This window comes from Ascaphus truei, chromosome 2 (assembly GCF_040206685.1).
Source record: "Ascaphus truei isolate aAscTru1 chromosome 2, aAscTru1.hap1, whole genome shotgun sequence".
NCBI lineage: Eukaryota > Metazoa > Chordata > Amphibia > Anura > Ascaphidae > Ascaphus > Ascaphus truei.
In genome coordinates, this window is record NC_134484.1 from 389,572,933 (window position 1) to 389,589,825 (window position 16,893).

A 16,893-nucleotide genomic window follows, 5' to 3' on the forward strand; every position below is an offset into this window, starting at 1 on the left:
TAATCCGTTCTGGAAGTAGCGTTGAATAGTGAAACCGTTGTAAAGTGAGTCCCATGTTAATCAGTGGCGGTGAGCGTTGGATAACGCATTCAGGCGTTGGATAACGCATTCAGGCGTTGGATTACGCATTCAGGCGTTGGATTACGCATTCAGGCGTTGGATAACACATTCAGGCGTTCGATAACACATTCAGGCGTTGGATAATACATTCAGGCATCGAAAAACGGCCCGTAGGGTTGCATTGTAAAGTGTTGGATATGCCATTCGTTGTAAAGTGAAACATTATAATACATAAAAAATGTAATTCAGAGTTTTTTTTTAAAATGCTACAAGTATTATCTCATAGTACAGAACTGACTTATTAAAAAAAACACATGTAGGTTATTGCTTGGACTGCAGCTTTAAACAGCTTCATGAAGAGTTTAATGAAGATTACAACAAATTCCAACCTCACCATATAAAACTCATTGTAGTATCCCGAATCTGTATGGAGTTCATGGAAACTACTATTAGCATCAGAGAGGATGGAGGAATTAATACTGTACTGTATATTATAATATAATGCAGTACTGTATATTAAAAAAAAACTACAGACTGCAACAAATGCCTGTATAGCCCAAGGTTTCACTCAAGATAGGTATTTTACAGCCAAACAATCCGCTACCACCACATTTGCTACGGTGAGACTACTTGAAACAAGCATTTGTCCTCTTTTCACAAGTCTTTTATCCAACAAAGATACTTGATGAGATGAAGTGATGGAGAAAAAGAATGTGGTGCAAGGCTATCCGGGGAGGACATGCTCCAGTACAAAGAGAAAAAACAGACTGACTGTATTCCTCTTGTCATCACTTATGTTAACATATTGTCATCACTGAAAGACGTCATTAGTTACCTGCAATGCGTACCGAGGATGAAACACTCCGAAATACTGTGTATGCATTGAACTACACACCATAGACTATAAACATCCAGCCAATCTCTCTAACCTACTTCTCAGAAACAGGCTGTCATCCATAGAAACATCTGCATTAGGTACGTCACCCTGCCACAAGACGAAATGTGAAACCTGCAAACATATTTCCACAGACACAGCAATCTACATAGCACATCAAGGAAAAAAGAAGTTAAACGATAATTTACCTGCAAGTCAAGCAATGCAGTACAGTATATCTTATCCAATGTAGAAAATGCCCTAATATTAAAATATGTTCAAACCTTCCCCAAATCGCGGAACTACCACAGATACGTCATATCTGACCCTGACACCAGAACACTGGTTGGTCAACACTTTTCACTACCTGGACGTTCCACTAAGAATTTATCCGTATTCTTTCTGAGGTAACTTCTGAAATCCTCAGGACAGAAGGACATGGGGACTGAAATACATGACTATTTTGGACTCCAGGCTTGGATCAGGACTTTGGATTCCTGACTCACTATGATAATGGTGAAAAGCAGGGTTGTAGACCTGTCTGAGATATTAATGTGCTCACAAGTGATATTTTTATTTGCTATGGAAACCTTTAACTCCTACAGCACATACTAGGAGAACATATCTAGAGCTCTATTCACACCTCTATCCATTCACACCCACACTATACCTGTACCTGAGGACAATACTCCTTGGCTTCTCAACACCTGGATAAATATACCACAGGTCAATATTCCAGCTACAGTATGCTAATCTTCTAGACATCTCATTCACAGGTAAAGACCCTTGCTGTGATAAACCTCAATGTACTATGTGCAATATTTAAGCCTCCCATCTACATGTTAGAGGGGATCTCTGATGAGGAGCCATCTGCAGTCTCGAAAGCTAAGGCTAAGGACCCGCTGCACCTGTCTTGCTTGCCGGCGGCGCGTGCAAGTCACTGCACCGCGATCTGCCGTCTGCAGTTAACTTTTTTCGGCGGGGGGGGGGGGAGGCATGGCCAAAATGGGTCGAGTGGGCACAGCCATGACGTGAGGGGGCGGGGCTATCACACAAGCACCTCAGCACCGCACAGCAGCTCGCTGGCAGTCACAGGGGCCAGAGACACTGTGGCAGCGCTAGGGCGACAGGAGCAGGCTGGAGCATTTCTGTAACGTTATCTGGGTGTTTGGCTTGAGACACTCCACCCCCTCCTGAGCGATCAGCTGTGAGACTGAGTCGAGAGCTGCTGCAGGACAAACACATCAGAGAAGAACTGGGACAGAGCAACAAGCCGAGCTGTATATAAATCGATATACTGGGATATACACCACACTGCACGAACCTGAGCTATATACAGTGATATATACGTGACTGCACGAACCTGAGCTGTATAGTCACACATACAAATAAAATACACACACCCACCCACCACCTCGCCCTCCCTGCCCCTCCCCATCCAGATACAAGACGGAGGAGCACTCGGCACTCAGACCTCCCTCCCAAGCCGCCTCCCTCCCGTAGCTCCAGACAGCTCCCCTCCTTCCCTCCTCATTGGCTCACTCGCGCACCACGTGACTTGTCAGCGCTTCTAATCACCAGAAGCTTGTAGCTCCGGCCGGCTGACACGTCACAGCACGTAGCGAGCCACGTCGGAAGGAGGCAGCGGGGACCACAAGACTGGAGGTAGGGTGCTGGTGGCCCGCGTGCGCCGCCAACCACAGCAGGTCCTCAGCCTTATGCACAAGCATCTTACTCTTTCTGGGACCAATACAGCTATTAGCATGCTTTATTGAACGCGTTTTATTAAAATACGTGTATACAAATGTGTGTCAGTGTAAATTACCAACACTATAATTGGAAGTTTACTGAAGCAAGTGAGGCAAAATAGATATGTTGTGCCAAATACAGAAGCATTTACAATGCATCTGATCTCAGACGCGCTATTAGAGATGCTTGGTGTTCCATACAATGCATCTGATCTCAGACGAACTCTTAGAGAGAGTTGGGGTTCCTTACAATGCATCTGATCTCAGACACGTTATTAGAAAGGGTTGGGGTTCCTTGCAATGCATCTGATCTCAGACACGCTATTAGAGGGGGTTAGGGTTCTGCATAATTTGACATAATGCAGGGTTCCTTAACCAAAAAAATGTTGGAAACACTGAGCTAGAGAAATGTGGAGTAGTTGTAAGAAGAGAGAGATTCTGCATCTCAAGATTTTTTTAATAACAAGAAAATCAATGATAGACATTGAATAAATCTCTCTGACTAATGTTCTGTTTCAAAGGTAAGACACATGGTTAACATTTGAAGTAAATGCAAGCATGAAAAATAGTAATAATATATATAATCCTTATTTTTTTTTTATTTAGTAAGCTCAACACAGGAGGCTATCCATTAAGATCTGGTGTTAACTGCCATTGACTTGAATGTGAGTGTCGGGTCACGTGTGTTAAACTGTAACAGACCTTAACGATTAACCCCCATAGACCTGACACTCTGTATGCAACTATAAACCATGTAGAGATTGAAAATGTTTTGGTAACTGCACATTATTCGAATAACACTGTAATTTTTGTTGTTTTGAAAGCACATAGTGTAATCTATTTAAATAAAAAAATCTTTAGGTCATACATCCGTGGGGCCAGATATTTCCCTGCACATCATATACATTTTGTTTCTTGGCATGTTAAGAATTGGAAACAAGTGCATTTATTACGTTATTGGGATACAGATTCCCATGAATTTTTTTGGGCTCATTCTGCTGTTCAACTGTTGTTTGTTCATAAAAGTGCACCTGCGCACTCTAGTTGTAAGCGTGCAATTTTTCTGCCATTTGGGACAACGATTTTCAGAATGAAGAGTTTCCTGTCTCATTATATCCTAATAATTGCAGATTATAAATGGCTTGCGAGCACACAGTAAAAACCTTAAATGTTATATACTGTACCTTGCTGATGTCGGTTTCATACACAATTCCTGGGGGTCACCTCATGTTACGCTCTTACTGCAGACTAGCTAACTGTAAGCAGAGAAAACAGCAAGTGCACATTTTTACTTTGAATATATATATTTTTCCTCAATTAGCATGTCATTATTGTTTGCTTTAGTAAGAGTACTGTCACGTTGCAAGAAACATACTTATGCTTAAAAATTATCTGCATTAGAGATATGCAAATCAAGGCATGTAAGCAATGTTTGAGTTGTTGACATGTATGGAAAAACACCTTCCTTTTAGTATTTACAGGGAGCATGTGTAGCTCATGCAGATACAGTAGCAGTTACATAGTACTTACTTACACAGAATCTTAGCCCTCTTTATGGTCTTTATGCCCTTTCCATATTCTGACACAAATGTTCCAAAGCATTTATGGAACACAGATGATTGGCTTATTAGTGCTTCTGGTAGTTACTAGTGCTTACAAGACTAAGGACTCCCTTTGATAATTATTTCTACTAGTTATTTTTATTATTTTAACCAAATATGACTAAAAGGTTAGTGTACTTTTTAGGCCCCTACTCAGCCAGCTCCCTCATGCTCTAGAGCAGGGGTGCGCAAACTGGGGGGGCGCAATATTTTTCTTGGGCCGTGCGGCGGTTGCAGAGGACCCGCGCTCTTCCCCAAGGCATTTAAATTAAATGCCGGGGTATCGCTTAAGGCCTCTGCAACATCAACTTACCGTGAACCAGACTGCTGGGTGACACGTCACCATGGCAATGCGGCGTCATGTGACATGACGTCACACGTGTTACATGACGCCGTGGGTCCCGTGACATCATATGACCCCGCAGCATCATTTGACGCAGTTCCAAGGTGGGGGGGGGGGGGGCGAGCACCGGGACAGACAAGACGGGGGCGCAGCAGCAAAAGTTTGCGCCCCCCTGCTGTAAAGCAAGGGTGGCCAATTCCAGTCCTCAAGGGCCACCAACAGGAATGGAGCTAACATTTTGACAGCGTATTAAATATATTCGTTACTGCATATTCGATACTGCGTTATATTCGTGCAGTGGCGGCGGCAGGACAGGTCCCAAGTCTGCAGGTGAATGAAGATAAGAAGACAGCGGGCGTGCGGTGGCAGAGGCGGCTAATAAATCATAAGAGCAGGAGCAGAGCGGCATAGGGGAACGGCTTGGGAGGTGCACACTGTAACACTGGAAGTTGATCGGTGTCTGACTTCCGGTTACAGTGTGCACCTCCCAAGCCGTTCCCCTATGCCGCTCTGCTCCTGCTCAGCTCTCCTGTTATTATGATCTCCTGCTTCCGCCGCCACCGCAACCCCGCCCACTGTCTTATCGTCATTCACCTGCAGACTTGGGACCTGTCCTGCCGCCGCACTCCCGCCCGCCCGCTGTCCATCGTGAACCATCTGCAGACGTGGGACCTCTCCTGCCACCGCCCGCTTCTTCCTCCGCTGACATGGGACATCTCCTGAAACATAGTGAAAAAGTAATTGTTAGTGCCAAATCGAAGGCGTCTTACAATCGAGGAAATACGGTATATAATTTTCCCAATTGCTACTTGTTTCAAACCCTTCTACTACTTTGAAAGTATTTTCAAATAAAAGAAATACAGGTAAAACTTTCCAGGTAGGGAACACTAATAACTTTATGTTGCATCTTGTGAGCTGAGTTTTGAGAGAGAATTCTTTTTTTTTTAAAAAGAGAAAGAATGAAATATCAATTTTACAGCTAATCTGTAGCATAAAACGCATCTGAAAGTACCAAGATAGAGAAAGTAAGGTCAATAATGTTTTTTTTTCTTTTTTTCAGTTTGTATTTTAATAGCAGTTTAGAAATGTTATCGCTAGATTTGTCACAGACATAATTCACATCTTTCTTCGGGCACAGTAAACAAGAGAAATGGTTTAATGGCTCCATAAAAGGCACTCTGTGCTGATAGCTGAGATTAGGCCTTTTAGTAATGGATTTTGGTGTGGGGGAAGGGCTATGGTTTGGCAGAGGTAAATGTACTGGAAGAGAATCTTTGAGAGGCTCTGATATATGTCAAGTGCTTTCAGCTTTGTTGTGTGTACAGGAAGACAGATTGAAAGAGCCTGTGACACTGTTGTCTTTATCTGTATACAGGCCTTCTCCTTTGCTTCTGGAATTCAACCAGGTGCTAATTGAGGCTGGTTAAATCAGCGACTTACAGGCAGTTTATCACCTTGAGAGGGAGTAACATGAAGCTGAAGTAACTGTTCTGCAGTCAGTTTGTTGCATCAAATCCAGTTGTAAAGATAATGAATACATAAAGTTCATTGTGCAACTAACAGTTTTATGTCTTTGGATGACCCGTTCAGGCTTTCAATGCAGCTAAATAAGCCTCGTCACTAACATCATTGTATTATTATTAAGTGTAGTTAATTATGAATGTACTATATATGTATTACATATGTACCACAGAACGGTATCGTCTATTCATTTTTGATTGTGTGTGTGTGTGTGTGTGTGTGTGTGTGTGTGTGTGTGTGTGTGTGTGTGTGTGTGTGTGTGTGTGTGTGTGTGTGTGTGTGTGTGTGTGTGTGTGTGTGAAAAAAGAGCTTAAAGCGCTACAGTGAACAATATCAATTAGGGTATAATATAACCACAATCCAAATAATACAAACTGTATAATAAACAATCAATATAGGTAGGTGTTAACCGTGTCTAACCTTTCCCTAATTAATGCAGCCAATTAGGTCCACAACCCCACAGAAGCCGAGAAGTAGAAATGTTAAAGAATGACCTAGGTGCAGAAAAAGGGGGGAGTGTCCGCACCGTCTTAGATGAACTTGTTCTCAATTTCAATGGAACACCATATAGGGATAAAGATAATGGGAAACAAATATAGTGTTACACAGTTTATTTAAAATAATAAATCTCTATAAACATATAGGTTATCCACTAACAATTTGTAAGTGATATAAAGGCAGTTGGAGAGTTTTTAATCAAACGGAGTCTCTCACACTCAGCTTGGACCACAATCAGATAGTGTCCGTTCTGTGTTAGGTTGTAACCTGATTTGGAGATTAACCCCTGAAGAAGCCTTATTGGTGAAACGTAGGGTGACTAGTGATCGGCGGTAACGCAGCAGGAGGATCGAGAAAGAGAGAGAGTCCCGACCGTGAACAGACTGAAAGCGGAGCAGTGTACAAGCGAAATCTCGCGATACTTGGAGAAAGACACGTGACACAGTAGTGTTCGGCTATCAGGGAGAACAGACGCCGGTACACGGAGAAGCAGGTCTGAGTCTCCAGCGAATCTCCAAATCAGGTTACAACCTAACACAGAATGGAAAGTAGCTGATCGGGGTACAAGCTGAATATGAGAGACTCCGTTTGATTAAAAAATCTCCAACTGCCTTTATATCACTTACAAAGTGTGAGTGGATAGCCTAATATGCTTATAGGTTTTATTATTTTATATAAGCTGTTTTATTTGATATTCAGGTTTGCCTGTGCATATATTATGGTATTTCATTGCCACTCACCTTTTTCCTAGTTTAGGAAGAAAGGTAAGATGTATTTGAAACTAGAACGTTTGTTAACATGTGCTCATCATTTTCACTGAAAATCAGCAATGGAAACACTTTATTCTTTAACTTTGCGCCTGTTCAGGCTCCTAAATGAATTAATTCAGTAGGTAAATAATGAAATTAAATTATGTGGACAAACACTTTTTCATTCATACACCAGATGTGCATACATTTCCTGTGATGTATATATGGAAGGAATCTTTAATCACACCACAAATTTTGCCTTTTTCTATATTTACATTAAAGGGGGAAAAAGAATAAGTCTGTTTTAATTCTTTTTTCAAATGTGCATGAACAGTTTCTTTTTAGTTTGATTTATTTCAAATCAAACAGCGTTCATAACATTTATTTAAAAATCATCTAATTTCATGTTTTGGAGGAATATTAGGGTAAAATAGGATTGCCAGAGACTCTTAAATTAGCTGAATGTGAATAGTCTAAAAAGAGCCTTATTGCTCGGATATGACTGATCACTGCTACTTTGGAATCCCTTAGGCATGAGTTTTTTATGATCCCCCAAAATACAACTGCTCAGTGGTATTTGTGAATGTGCTGTGCAGGCCAATATCTCCTAAGTTAAGGAAAGACAAACCCCACCCCCCCCCCCTTTATTTTATTTTTTCTTATTTGTATATGTAAAGCATGTGACAAAGTATAATTCTACATTCTTACCTAAATTCACAATCGTTTGGTGCTCCTGTTATAAATCTGTCAAAATCCTGATTGTGTGCCTAACTAAATGGCCGACCTTTCAGTTTCAATCAATCCTTCAGTCGATGTAACTCTGCAGCTAAAATGTATCTTGGTATTAACAAGGTAACATTATCTATTAGTACAGTTTGCAGCTCAAATTACTGGGAACATTGGCAACACATTATCACAAAAAGGACAGTGTTGCAAAGATCTTGCACGGCTGGGGAGGTGGGCTAAAGCCGGCTATGGAAATCAAAAGATGTGTTATAACTCATTAAAAACGGCATTAAGTTTTGAATAAAAAAATTAATGAATTTAAAAAAAAACGATCACTATTATCTAATACTACAGAACTGATTTATTTAAGAAAATAAAAACCCATAAGATTTCACATGTTCTGCTGCTTTAATAAATGTAGATCTTGGGAGTAGATATACAGCATCCTAGATAAAGTGTTATTCTAGTATATGTTGCTGAATAGAATTGTATCTCAAACCTTAGATGCCGCCGCAGCACTGACCATACACATTAAAGTAAAGATATATCTACTATACTTTTCATTTTTACAGTGTGCAAGCAAAATGTATATAGCAGTCGAGGCAGCAGGCTGGAGCCGTGTTCAGTGAATTTAATTTAATTAGTGTTGATCATGACTCCAGATGATGGTGATTTGATAAGGAATAATTTAGTACTTAACAGCCTTTTACATGCACCAACTCCATGTGGGAAAGTAAAGCAAATTGCACAAAATGAATGTGCTGCTTTTTCTTGTGCAAGTGCCAGTGAGCTGGAAGAGTGCCTTTTAGCAGATGCACAAGCTTTTGGTAGTATGATGAAATATTGTGATCTTAATAGAGATGCAGAAAGAGTCCCTGTCCTACTTTATGTTAAAGAAAAAGATGAATAATACAAGAATATAAAAAAAAAAATACAAGTACACCCCCCTCTCTGTCTGTCTCTCATCAAAGGCATTTTCCAGTTTCTAGAACAGTAGTCTGTAAAATACAGATAGATACCCTGTATCACATTTCAGAGGGGGTTATTCATAAAACTGCGATAGTGCTGTTTGGGGGAGCGATCGCACGGAAACTTCAATTGAAGTAAATTCTGTTGAAGTTAATCCTATTGAAATCAAAGGGAGTTTTTCAGAGAAACTAAAAAAGTTGACGTCAGTTTTTGTAACATTAATACATTGTTACAACTTTTTTTGTTGGCTAAATGTGACCAGTAAATAGTAAGTGGGGTTGTCACTAACCTTATTCATGAAACTATAAACATTGGAAAATCACTGAAACTGCCATTTCAATTACTGTTTTCCGTATGACCCCGTCACAAACAAGTCCCTTAGAGAGTAAGCTTTAATGTATTTTTTCCCCATCCTATGTTTTTTTTGTTACGTCTTTGGATTGTTGGGGGGCACAAGGGTTTTCTTCCAAAGAAAAACAAAAGCTCAGCTTGCAACTTAAAAAAATACACAAGTTTGTGGTGTATTACTCTGCAACATATGATACATATGGGAATACTGACCACAGGAAATTAAATTATCTAATAGTTTTCTTGCCGTCAACTGGCCAGTCTGGTGAAATTGACTAAATGCATATGAATGATGTATAATCTTAATTGATATTGAATTGAGTTCATGCTAAAAGAACTCTGTCATTTAATGTTAATTCAGTTCAGACGTTCTTTAGCATGCATGGATCTGACACTGGAAGCTTTTAGTAAATCCGTTTGGCATTTGCAGTGTTAACCCATCCAGATAGTCAGGCAAGAAATAATATTAAAGTTTAGGTTTAATCGTTCCCCTCTTAATTTTTTTATTTGAGTACTGTAGGTGCTACCATTGCATAGAAAAAAAAGAAAGTTAGATTTAATTTAATGCAGTTTTGATATGGTATAAAAGCCATTAACAATCATGTGAATGGCCATCATCTACCATTACACTTCACTTCACTCAATCTACCCTAGAAAAATCCCCAATATCATTACTTCATGTATAACATTTCACTTGGAAGGGCTCAGTATTTTAAACCACCATATTTCTCAGGCTTCCAAACTCATAAATTCAAATTCCAGGCCTTGTCCTATATACATTTATGGGTCCAATTAAAGTCCAATTGGGCTGTTTTCATCCGCAAAGCCACATAAACTTAAATGGGCTCGAACGGCTGTTTCAGTATATATAGAATTGCCCTCTTGAAGCTTATGTCCTGTCTCCCCAGGAAAGCAGTTTCTACTTATTCCCTGTTTAGTCTTTGTATGCTTGTTTCCTTGATATTTGGTGTATGCATACGGTTCCTTTAAATGTTGGTTGTTGTTGGAGCAGATCATACAAAGTTTTTGAGTATCAAGATAAACGATGTGGAGTGTACTATATGTAGGGAAGTGGTCAGGTTCTTTTTTTTAAGCAATTACTATTGACATCAAGTTGATCATTTATCAAACATACCCACTTAGATTTGTGTACTGACTTCAACTTTGCTGAATTCGACATTCACACACTTAGAACCTCTGTGTAGCCAATGTTTGATTTATTTTAGTATTGAATTTTTCCAATTCTGTTGTTATACAAGAGAGCCTTGTAGGCACTACATGTAATACAACATTACAGTAATGGTTGTTCTGAAAGTGAATGCCTTAATACAAATATGGCTATAATGTATTGTTTTGAAACAGATGAATTTGGGTAGATCCTGCACTAATTTAATAATGGCCAGCACTATCAGCAATACTAGACATCTTCAGTCTGTAAAATACTTGTGTCACTGAGCAATGTTGTTTGCAAAGGCCATAGCATCTAAGTCCCCCATGTAGAAAATGGATCTAGTTTTAGTAGTTATGTCAAACTATTACATTTATTAACACTAACTTTTAATATACAAAGTATGAAATGTAGATCTCATTGTTGTTTTAAAGATGAATATTCTTTTAATTGTACATACTTTTTGTTTCCTAGTGGCTTTTCATGGTGTCCCATTAAAAATCAAGAAAGAACCACACAGTCCCTGCTCTGAACTCAGCACTGCTTGCAGTCAAGAACAGCCATTCAAGTTCAGCTATGGGGAAAAGTGCCTGTACAATGTCAGGTAAAGTAACCAACAGGATGTTTATATAGCTTTGAAAAATTAAATAAGCCCTGAAGATTACTGAAAACAAATGTATGCTTTCACGGATGGTAGCACTGTAATATAAACATATTTGGCACATGTTATAGATTAAGGAAAAAAGAATAGTTGCGCCAACCGTATTAAGGTAAATGGTAAAATTCAGTCCCACACAAAATGGAGTCCTGCTGCCAGAGTTTCTTAGAGGTGATTCACCAACCTCTATAGGTAACAGTCATAAAAGAAAAGGGATCCTCCGGCGCGTGATTCCACTTGTGACTCCGGGACACATGAAATAATAAGCAGAAAGAAGGAACCACAATCAGGGGTGGTTAAGGCAGTGAATTATCTAAGGTTAGTTTTAGTAAGAAATGCACTTACATTAATCAATAATTATCCAGTAGGGATAAGGGAGACTTCCTGATGGTACCTCAAATTGGGGAAAAGAAGGAAAATATAGTGTAACTCCGTTTTATTAACAAATAAGTAAAAAAGAGATTAAAGACTCACAAACAGCCAACAATATATGGCAATGAGAAGGAGTGTATCCAGTCTCCACAAGCCGTCCTCCAGAGTCCCTAGCTGTCGGTGTGGGTTCCGCTTCAGCAATCAAGATGGTTCTCTGCAGAGATGTATCAGCAGCGGGGGGCCTTCTGGAACTCGTGCACAGACCAGGTTTCTCCCTCTTGCTGTCCTCCCTGCCGCAGCTCCCGCTTACACCTCTTGCGCATGCGCGTCAGTCGCAGTGGTGCTTACAAGCCGGATGAAGCTCCAACTTCTCAGTACGGTGGCCTGTGATGCCCAAAGTTTGTCAGACGCATTTCGCCAATAGCTTCTTCAGTGATTTAATCAAGCGTACAATTCTGTTTGATTTCTGCTGAAGAACACTATTTATTTCATAAGAAATTATTTTGTATGTTATGGGTGTAAAAGTTTGGAAATGGATTAATTATCGTTCAGTGACATACATTTAGGGGCGACTTAGTACCTTTACTCCATCCGCTTTTTCTTATTGTATGAAGAAAATCAGACATGATGACATCAGAGAACGTTATTTTACGGTAGTGAGAGAAGGAAAATTAACCATTTCTACAAAGGTTAATGAAATTAAGAACTGGCATTTGTAGGAGAATTTACAAGTTCAACTTATTTCCCTGATTAGTTTTCATTATATAGTCACATGCAACTCTTAACGTAACACAGTTCCCCTTCCCCATGTTAAACGGGATCATTACATAACCTTTGGGTTGCTCGGGACATTGTGTTAGCAAAGTTTGCAAACGTTTTCTTCATTTATGAAGAAATAGGGAATACCCGAGGGTGAGTCGTGGAGCTGAAACTAGTCCTTCCTTAAGTGTCAGTTCCATGATCGAGGATCATGTATATTCCTTTAAATAAAGGGAATTGATGTATATTGCTGACATTTCAATAATGTGTTCCAGTAGGTATCAAACAATGGTAAAGTTGAATGAACAACTCTAAAGCCAGTATTCACTAAAACACGATAGAGGGTATCGCACCACGATCGACATGTCCATGAAAACTTTCTTTAGACTCCATCCACTAGTAACATGCATATACAAAACTGTTCTGTATTGAAACATTTTTTTGTATTGATATTCTTTATGCGTGTTATGTTTTATTCCGAAAATAGTTCCCTTTGGGGGGGGGGGGGGGAGAATTGTCAACCTAACTCTGCAAAATCCACTAGCTTTAGTTGTGTATGGGGCTTTATTTTCTGAATCAAGCAATGACTTTTATATTACATTGCTTGCAAAGTAACTGCTTGTACGTATTGTAGATGGGAAGATGTACTTGGTCATTTTGCAACCTTTGCATTTTTTTTCTTTTTTTTTTTTATAGCGATGTTTTTAAGTGCTCATTTTTGGCTCCATGTTTACTACTTGGAATCTTTAATACACATATATCAGAAATAAAAAGCACTTAAATGAATATGCAGAACTATATGTGCAGTGGAGTAAATGCTACCATAATGTCGAAATAAATGTATCTGTGGTAAGCAAGGGTTTAGGAACATAGTTACTGAAGTTGAACAATAATCAAGAGCAAAACTGGGGTTTGTGTCTTTGCACAGAAGGCATTGGATGCAAACTCAGCAGAAGAATTCCCAATCCGCCAGTAACGAGATTAAGACACCTTTCTAATTTGCTCATCACGGAGTTGCCATTTTTATAATTTATTAGGCTCTTCTGAGGCCCTTGGCTTTTCGTTCTTTTAGATGAAAAATAATGCTTTTCAGCAGAGTGTTTTGAAAAATCTTTTTAACCTTTGCTTTCTTTACTGTAATGTATTTTTATTCAGCATAGCTGAGACAGGCTCTTAAAGTGATTTACATGATGCCGTCCATCCAGAGGAAGAATGCATTGTGACTAGTGGGTATATTCGAAATTAGATCAGGTTACCTTTTTACTGTTTAGTTTGACATAATAAGCAATATATGTAAATAATACCTTTTAATACAGATCCCATCATGAATTATTATGGTTAATCTATGAAGGGGGGTTTATTCAATGTGATAAAGACTGTTCATTTTTGGGGTGTTTTTTGTAGTGCCTATGATCAGAAGCCACAAGTTGGAATGAGGCCCTCTAACCCACCAACACCTTCAAGCACTCCAGTGTCTCCACTGCATCATGCATCACCTAATTCAGCTCAGACTCCAAAACCAGACCGGCTTTTCTCTACTCATCTTCCTCCATCACAGTCCATCCCAGACAACAGCTATTCCATGGAGCATAGGTAAAATGATTGCCGTAATTTTACATGGCACCTGGTGTATGTGTATTTGGATGAGGTACAATAACAATAGTAATACTTTTATTTTATGTAATAATTCCGATCTTTCCATTTTTTTTACGTTATTAACTTTTCATGCAAATTCTTTACACATATACACACTCTAAACAATATAGTACAATAGAAGACAAATATTAAACTTTGTGTAAACCTGAACTCAGACTTGTTTTACATTCCAGTTTTCTTTCATTTAAACAACTACCTGGGGTAGGTCAAATTTTCATTTGTGTATTATACATACAGACGTATGGAAATAGTTCTTCTTTTGTTTATATTTTGCATTGCAAATAATTTGTAAGGAAGCTTGAAATGCTACTATGTTGTTACCAAATGGTTTTGAATCACTGTGTTTGAATACAAGTTATGGAGGTATGAATGTCATACATAAATTATTAAAAACCTTGTTTTTTATTTGTTACACACATATAGTAATGAAATATGGTCCAAATATATTTGTGTGCCACACGTCCAAAGTTCAAACTTTTATGTATGAAATATATTGCTCTAATGGAGATATATACATACTTATTTTGCTTTTAGTAAAATGTGAGGTATAATTAAACCTGAGTAATTCTTTTTTTCCTACTATAAAGATACCTGGATCGAATGTCTTCCCTTATGGTCATTGTTGGTCATTTCTACTACTTTTTATTTTTGTTTTAATGGGACAGTCCTACTTAGGACAATGTCACATTTGATATGTTAAATGAAGCTGATTGAGACTTGTAAAAAATATATCAGACAATTATAAGTATTTTTAAAACTCTTTAACTTTCAGCATTTCATCATTTCCATATTAAGTCAATGTCGGGGATAGTTTTTACATTCTTTGTCTTTTGGTAAACATACTGTTTGTCCTCCAAGCTCTGATATCTTTGCAGAGTATTTATGTATCCGTCATTGTTCAATCAGATAACCGTAACTAGCCGATATGCTTGAATCCAGTGTTACTGGAAAAAAGCAAAGCATATTCATTTTTCATAAGCTATAAATAAGTAAAATGGTTACTTTAAAGGTGATCAAATCTATTTGAAAGAAGCCAGTTACACTGATAAATTGTTTACATTTTGTGCACCTGCTACATTGAACTGATACTTTAAAGTGGATACGGAGGACTTAAAAATTATCTTTTAAAATGTGTTTGTTTTTTCAGTTGAATTTGCAGATCCCTGTGTTATCTAGTTTGGGTCTAGGAGTAAAGCACTTTAAATTAAAAGTGCTATGGCTAATGTTTCAGATAAGTCACTGACACTACCAGATATAAATTGTATGAGTCTTGGTGGGAAAATGCTTACATACAGCGTAGTAACTTTTTCAGGACATCATTTTTTGAGCACAGACAGTGTAGACAATTGAGTGATATACAAGTATGTTTAGCTATCGTGCAGTCGGTTTGTGATTGTCTTTTGATTACATCTTCCTGTTAGAATATATTTCAGTAGGTTAATCTTAGTTTTCATAGTTGCATGAATTATCCATCCAGTTTATGTCACAGAATGACATTACTGATATAGAATTGACGTAATGAATAACGCAGTGTGCATCACACCGGGTATTCACGTTTTCACATGTATTTATTGAACTTTGAATCTATTCAAATGTTTGCTTCCTAATTCTATGTGATACCCAACAACATCTCTGACTTAACTTTACGTTTTGCAAAACAGATTCCGCCGGCAGCTTTCTGAACCATGCAATTCTTTCCCGCCACTGCCCGCAATGCCAAGGGAAGGACGTCCAATGTACCAACGGCAGATGTCCGAGCCAAGCATCCCGTTCCCTCCACAAGGATTCAAACAAGAATATCATGATCCAGTCTATGAACACAGCACTATGGTTGGAAATGCACCCAACCAAACCTTCCCTCCACCTCTCATGATTAAACAGGAACCTAGAGATTTTGCTTATGATTCAGGTAAACATTGTCTTTTCTTGGTGTTATATGCGTACTTCAAATAGAGATTATATTTAATGCTGTACTCCCAACTATTCTGTTTTTGTTTTATTATTGTGCATTCAGGTCTTGTTGCTGCACCATATAGACAGTAGCTTTCTTTCCTTAGCTTAGAATATAATGCAGGGAATACAAGTTTTATTGCATTTTTCTTGTGTTAGCCATTTTAAATATGGCTTACAGTCAAATAAAAAATATGATTTCTAAAAAAAAAGTTTTTAATTATTAAAACAAAAGATTACATGGATTGGATGCTTTCAATTTAGCATAAGTCCAGTAAAATGTTAGTACCAGTGCAACTTTAAAGGCCAAACGTTAACACTTTTCAGCAAAATATGAATATTTAGGCATCTTGTCCTGTAATTGTCAGTACATGTTTTACATTTTTTTTCATTAGGCAACATCTAGAGTTGGTGTTACTTTGTATAAATACACAGGATCACATTGGATTTTAATATAAGCTTAAACTGTCAATATTTCATTTTAGAAACAAAAACATTAATTTTTTTAGAAATCCAGGCATGACCAAGTGGGGAACATGAACATTTACGCTTCTAACCAGGTGTTATCAGATAGGATAGGGGGGCGCAAACATTTTTCCCTGCACCCGCCCTGCCGGCAGTTCCCCTCTCTCCACGCCCCCCACTTACCTCGGCTCCGGCGTCGGCTGAGGCGGCATCACGTCACGTTGCCATGGCGACACGTCTTAGAAGCCGCCGGAGCCAAGGTAAGTCAGGTTTACAGAGGCTTTCGTCGCTTCCCCTGCACTTAATTTAAGTGCCTTCAGGAAGCGTGCAGGGCCTCTGTAAAACCCACACCAGCGCAGTCAGTCTCGCGCCCCCCCACTTTCCGCATCGCTGAGATAGACGAAATCACTGATGTATAAGATACATCA

General features: G+C 38.8%; 1 protein-coding gene across 3 annotated transcripts in view; it reads left to right on the top strand.

Annotated features, from left to right (window-relative positions):
* The window catches only part of ETV1 (ETS variant transcription factor 1), a 64,577-nt gene that overhangs the window by 25,377 nt on the left and 22,307 nt on the right, over window positions 1-16,893 (top strand). For all 3 annotated transcript variants that reach the window (XM_075587225.1, XM_075587226.1, XM_075587227.1), the window contains exons 6-8: window positions 11,080-11,209; window positions 13,799-13,987; window positions 15,712-15,959. In XM_075587225.1, coding sequence (XP_075443340.1) covers window positions 11,080-11,209; window positions 13,799-13,987; window positions 15,712-15,959 — 567 coding nt within the window. The remainder of the gene's footprint in view (window positions 1-11,079; window positions 11,210-13,798; window positions 13,988-15,711; window positions 15,960-16,893) is intronic.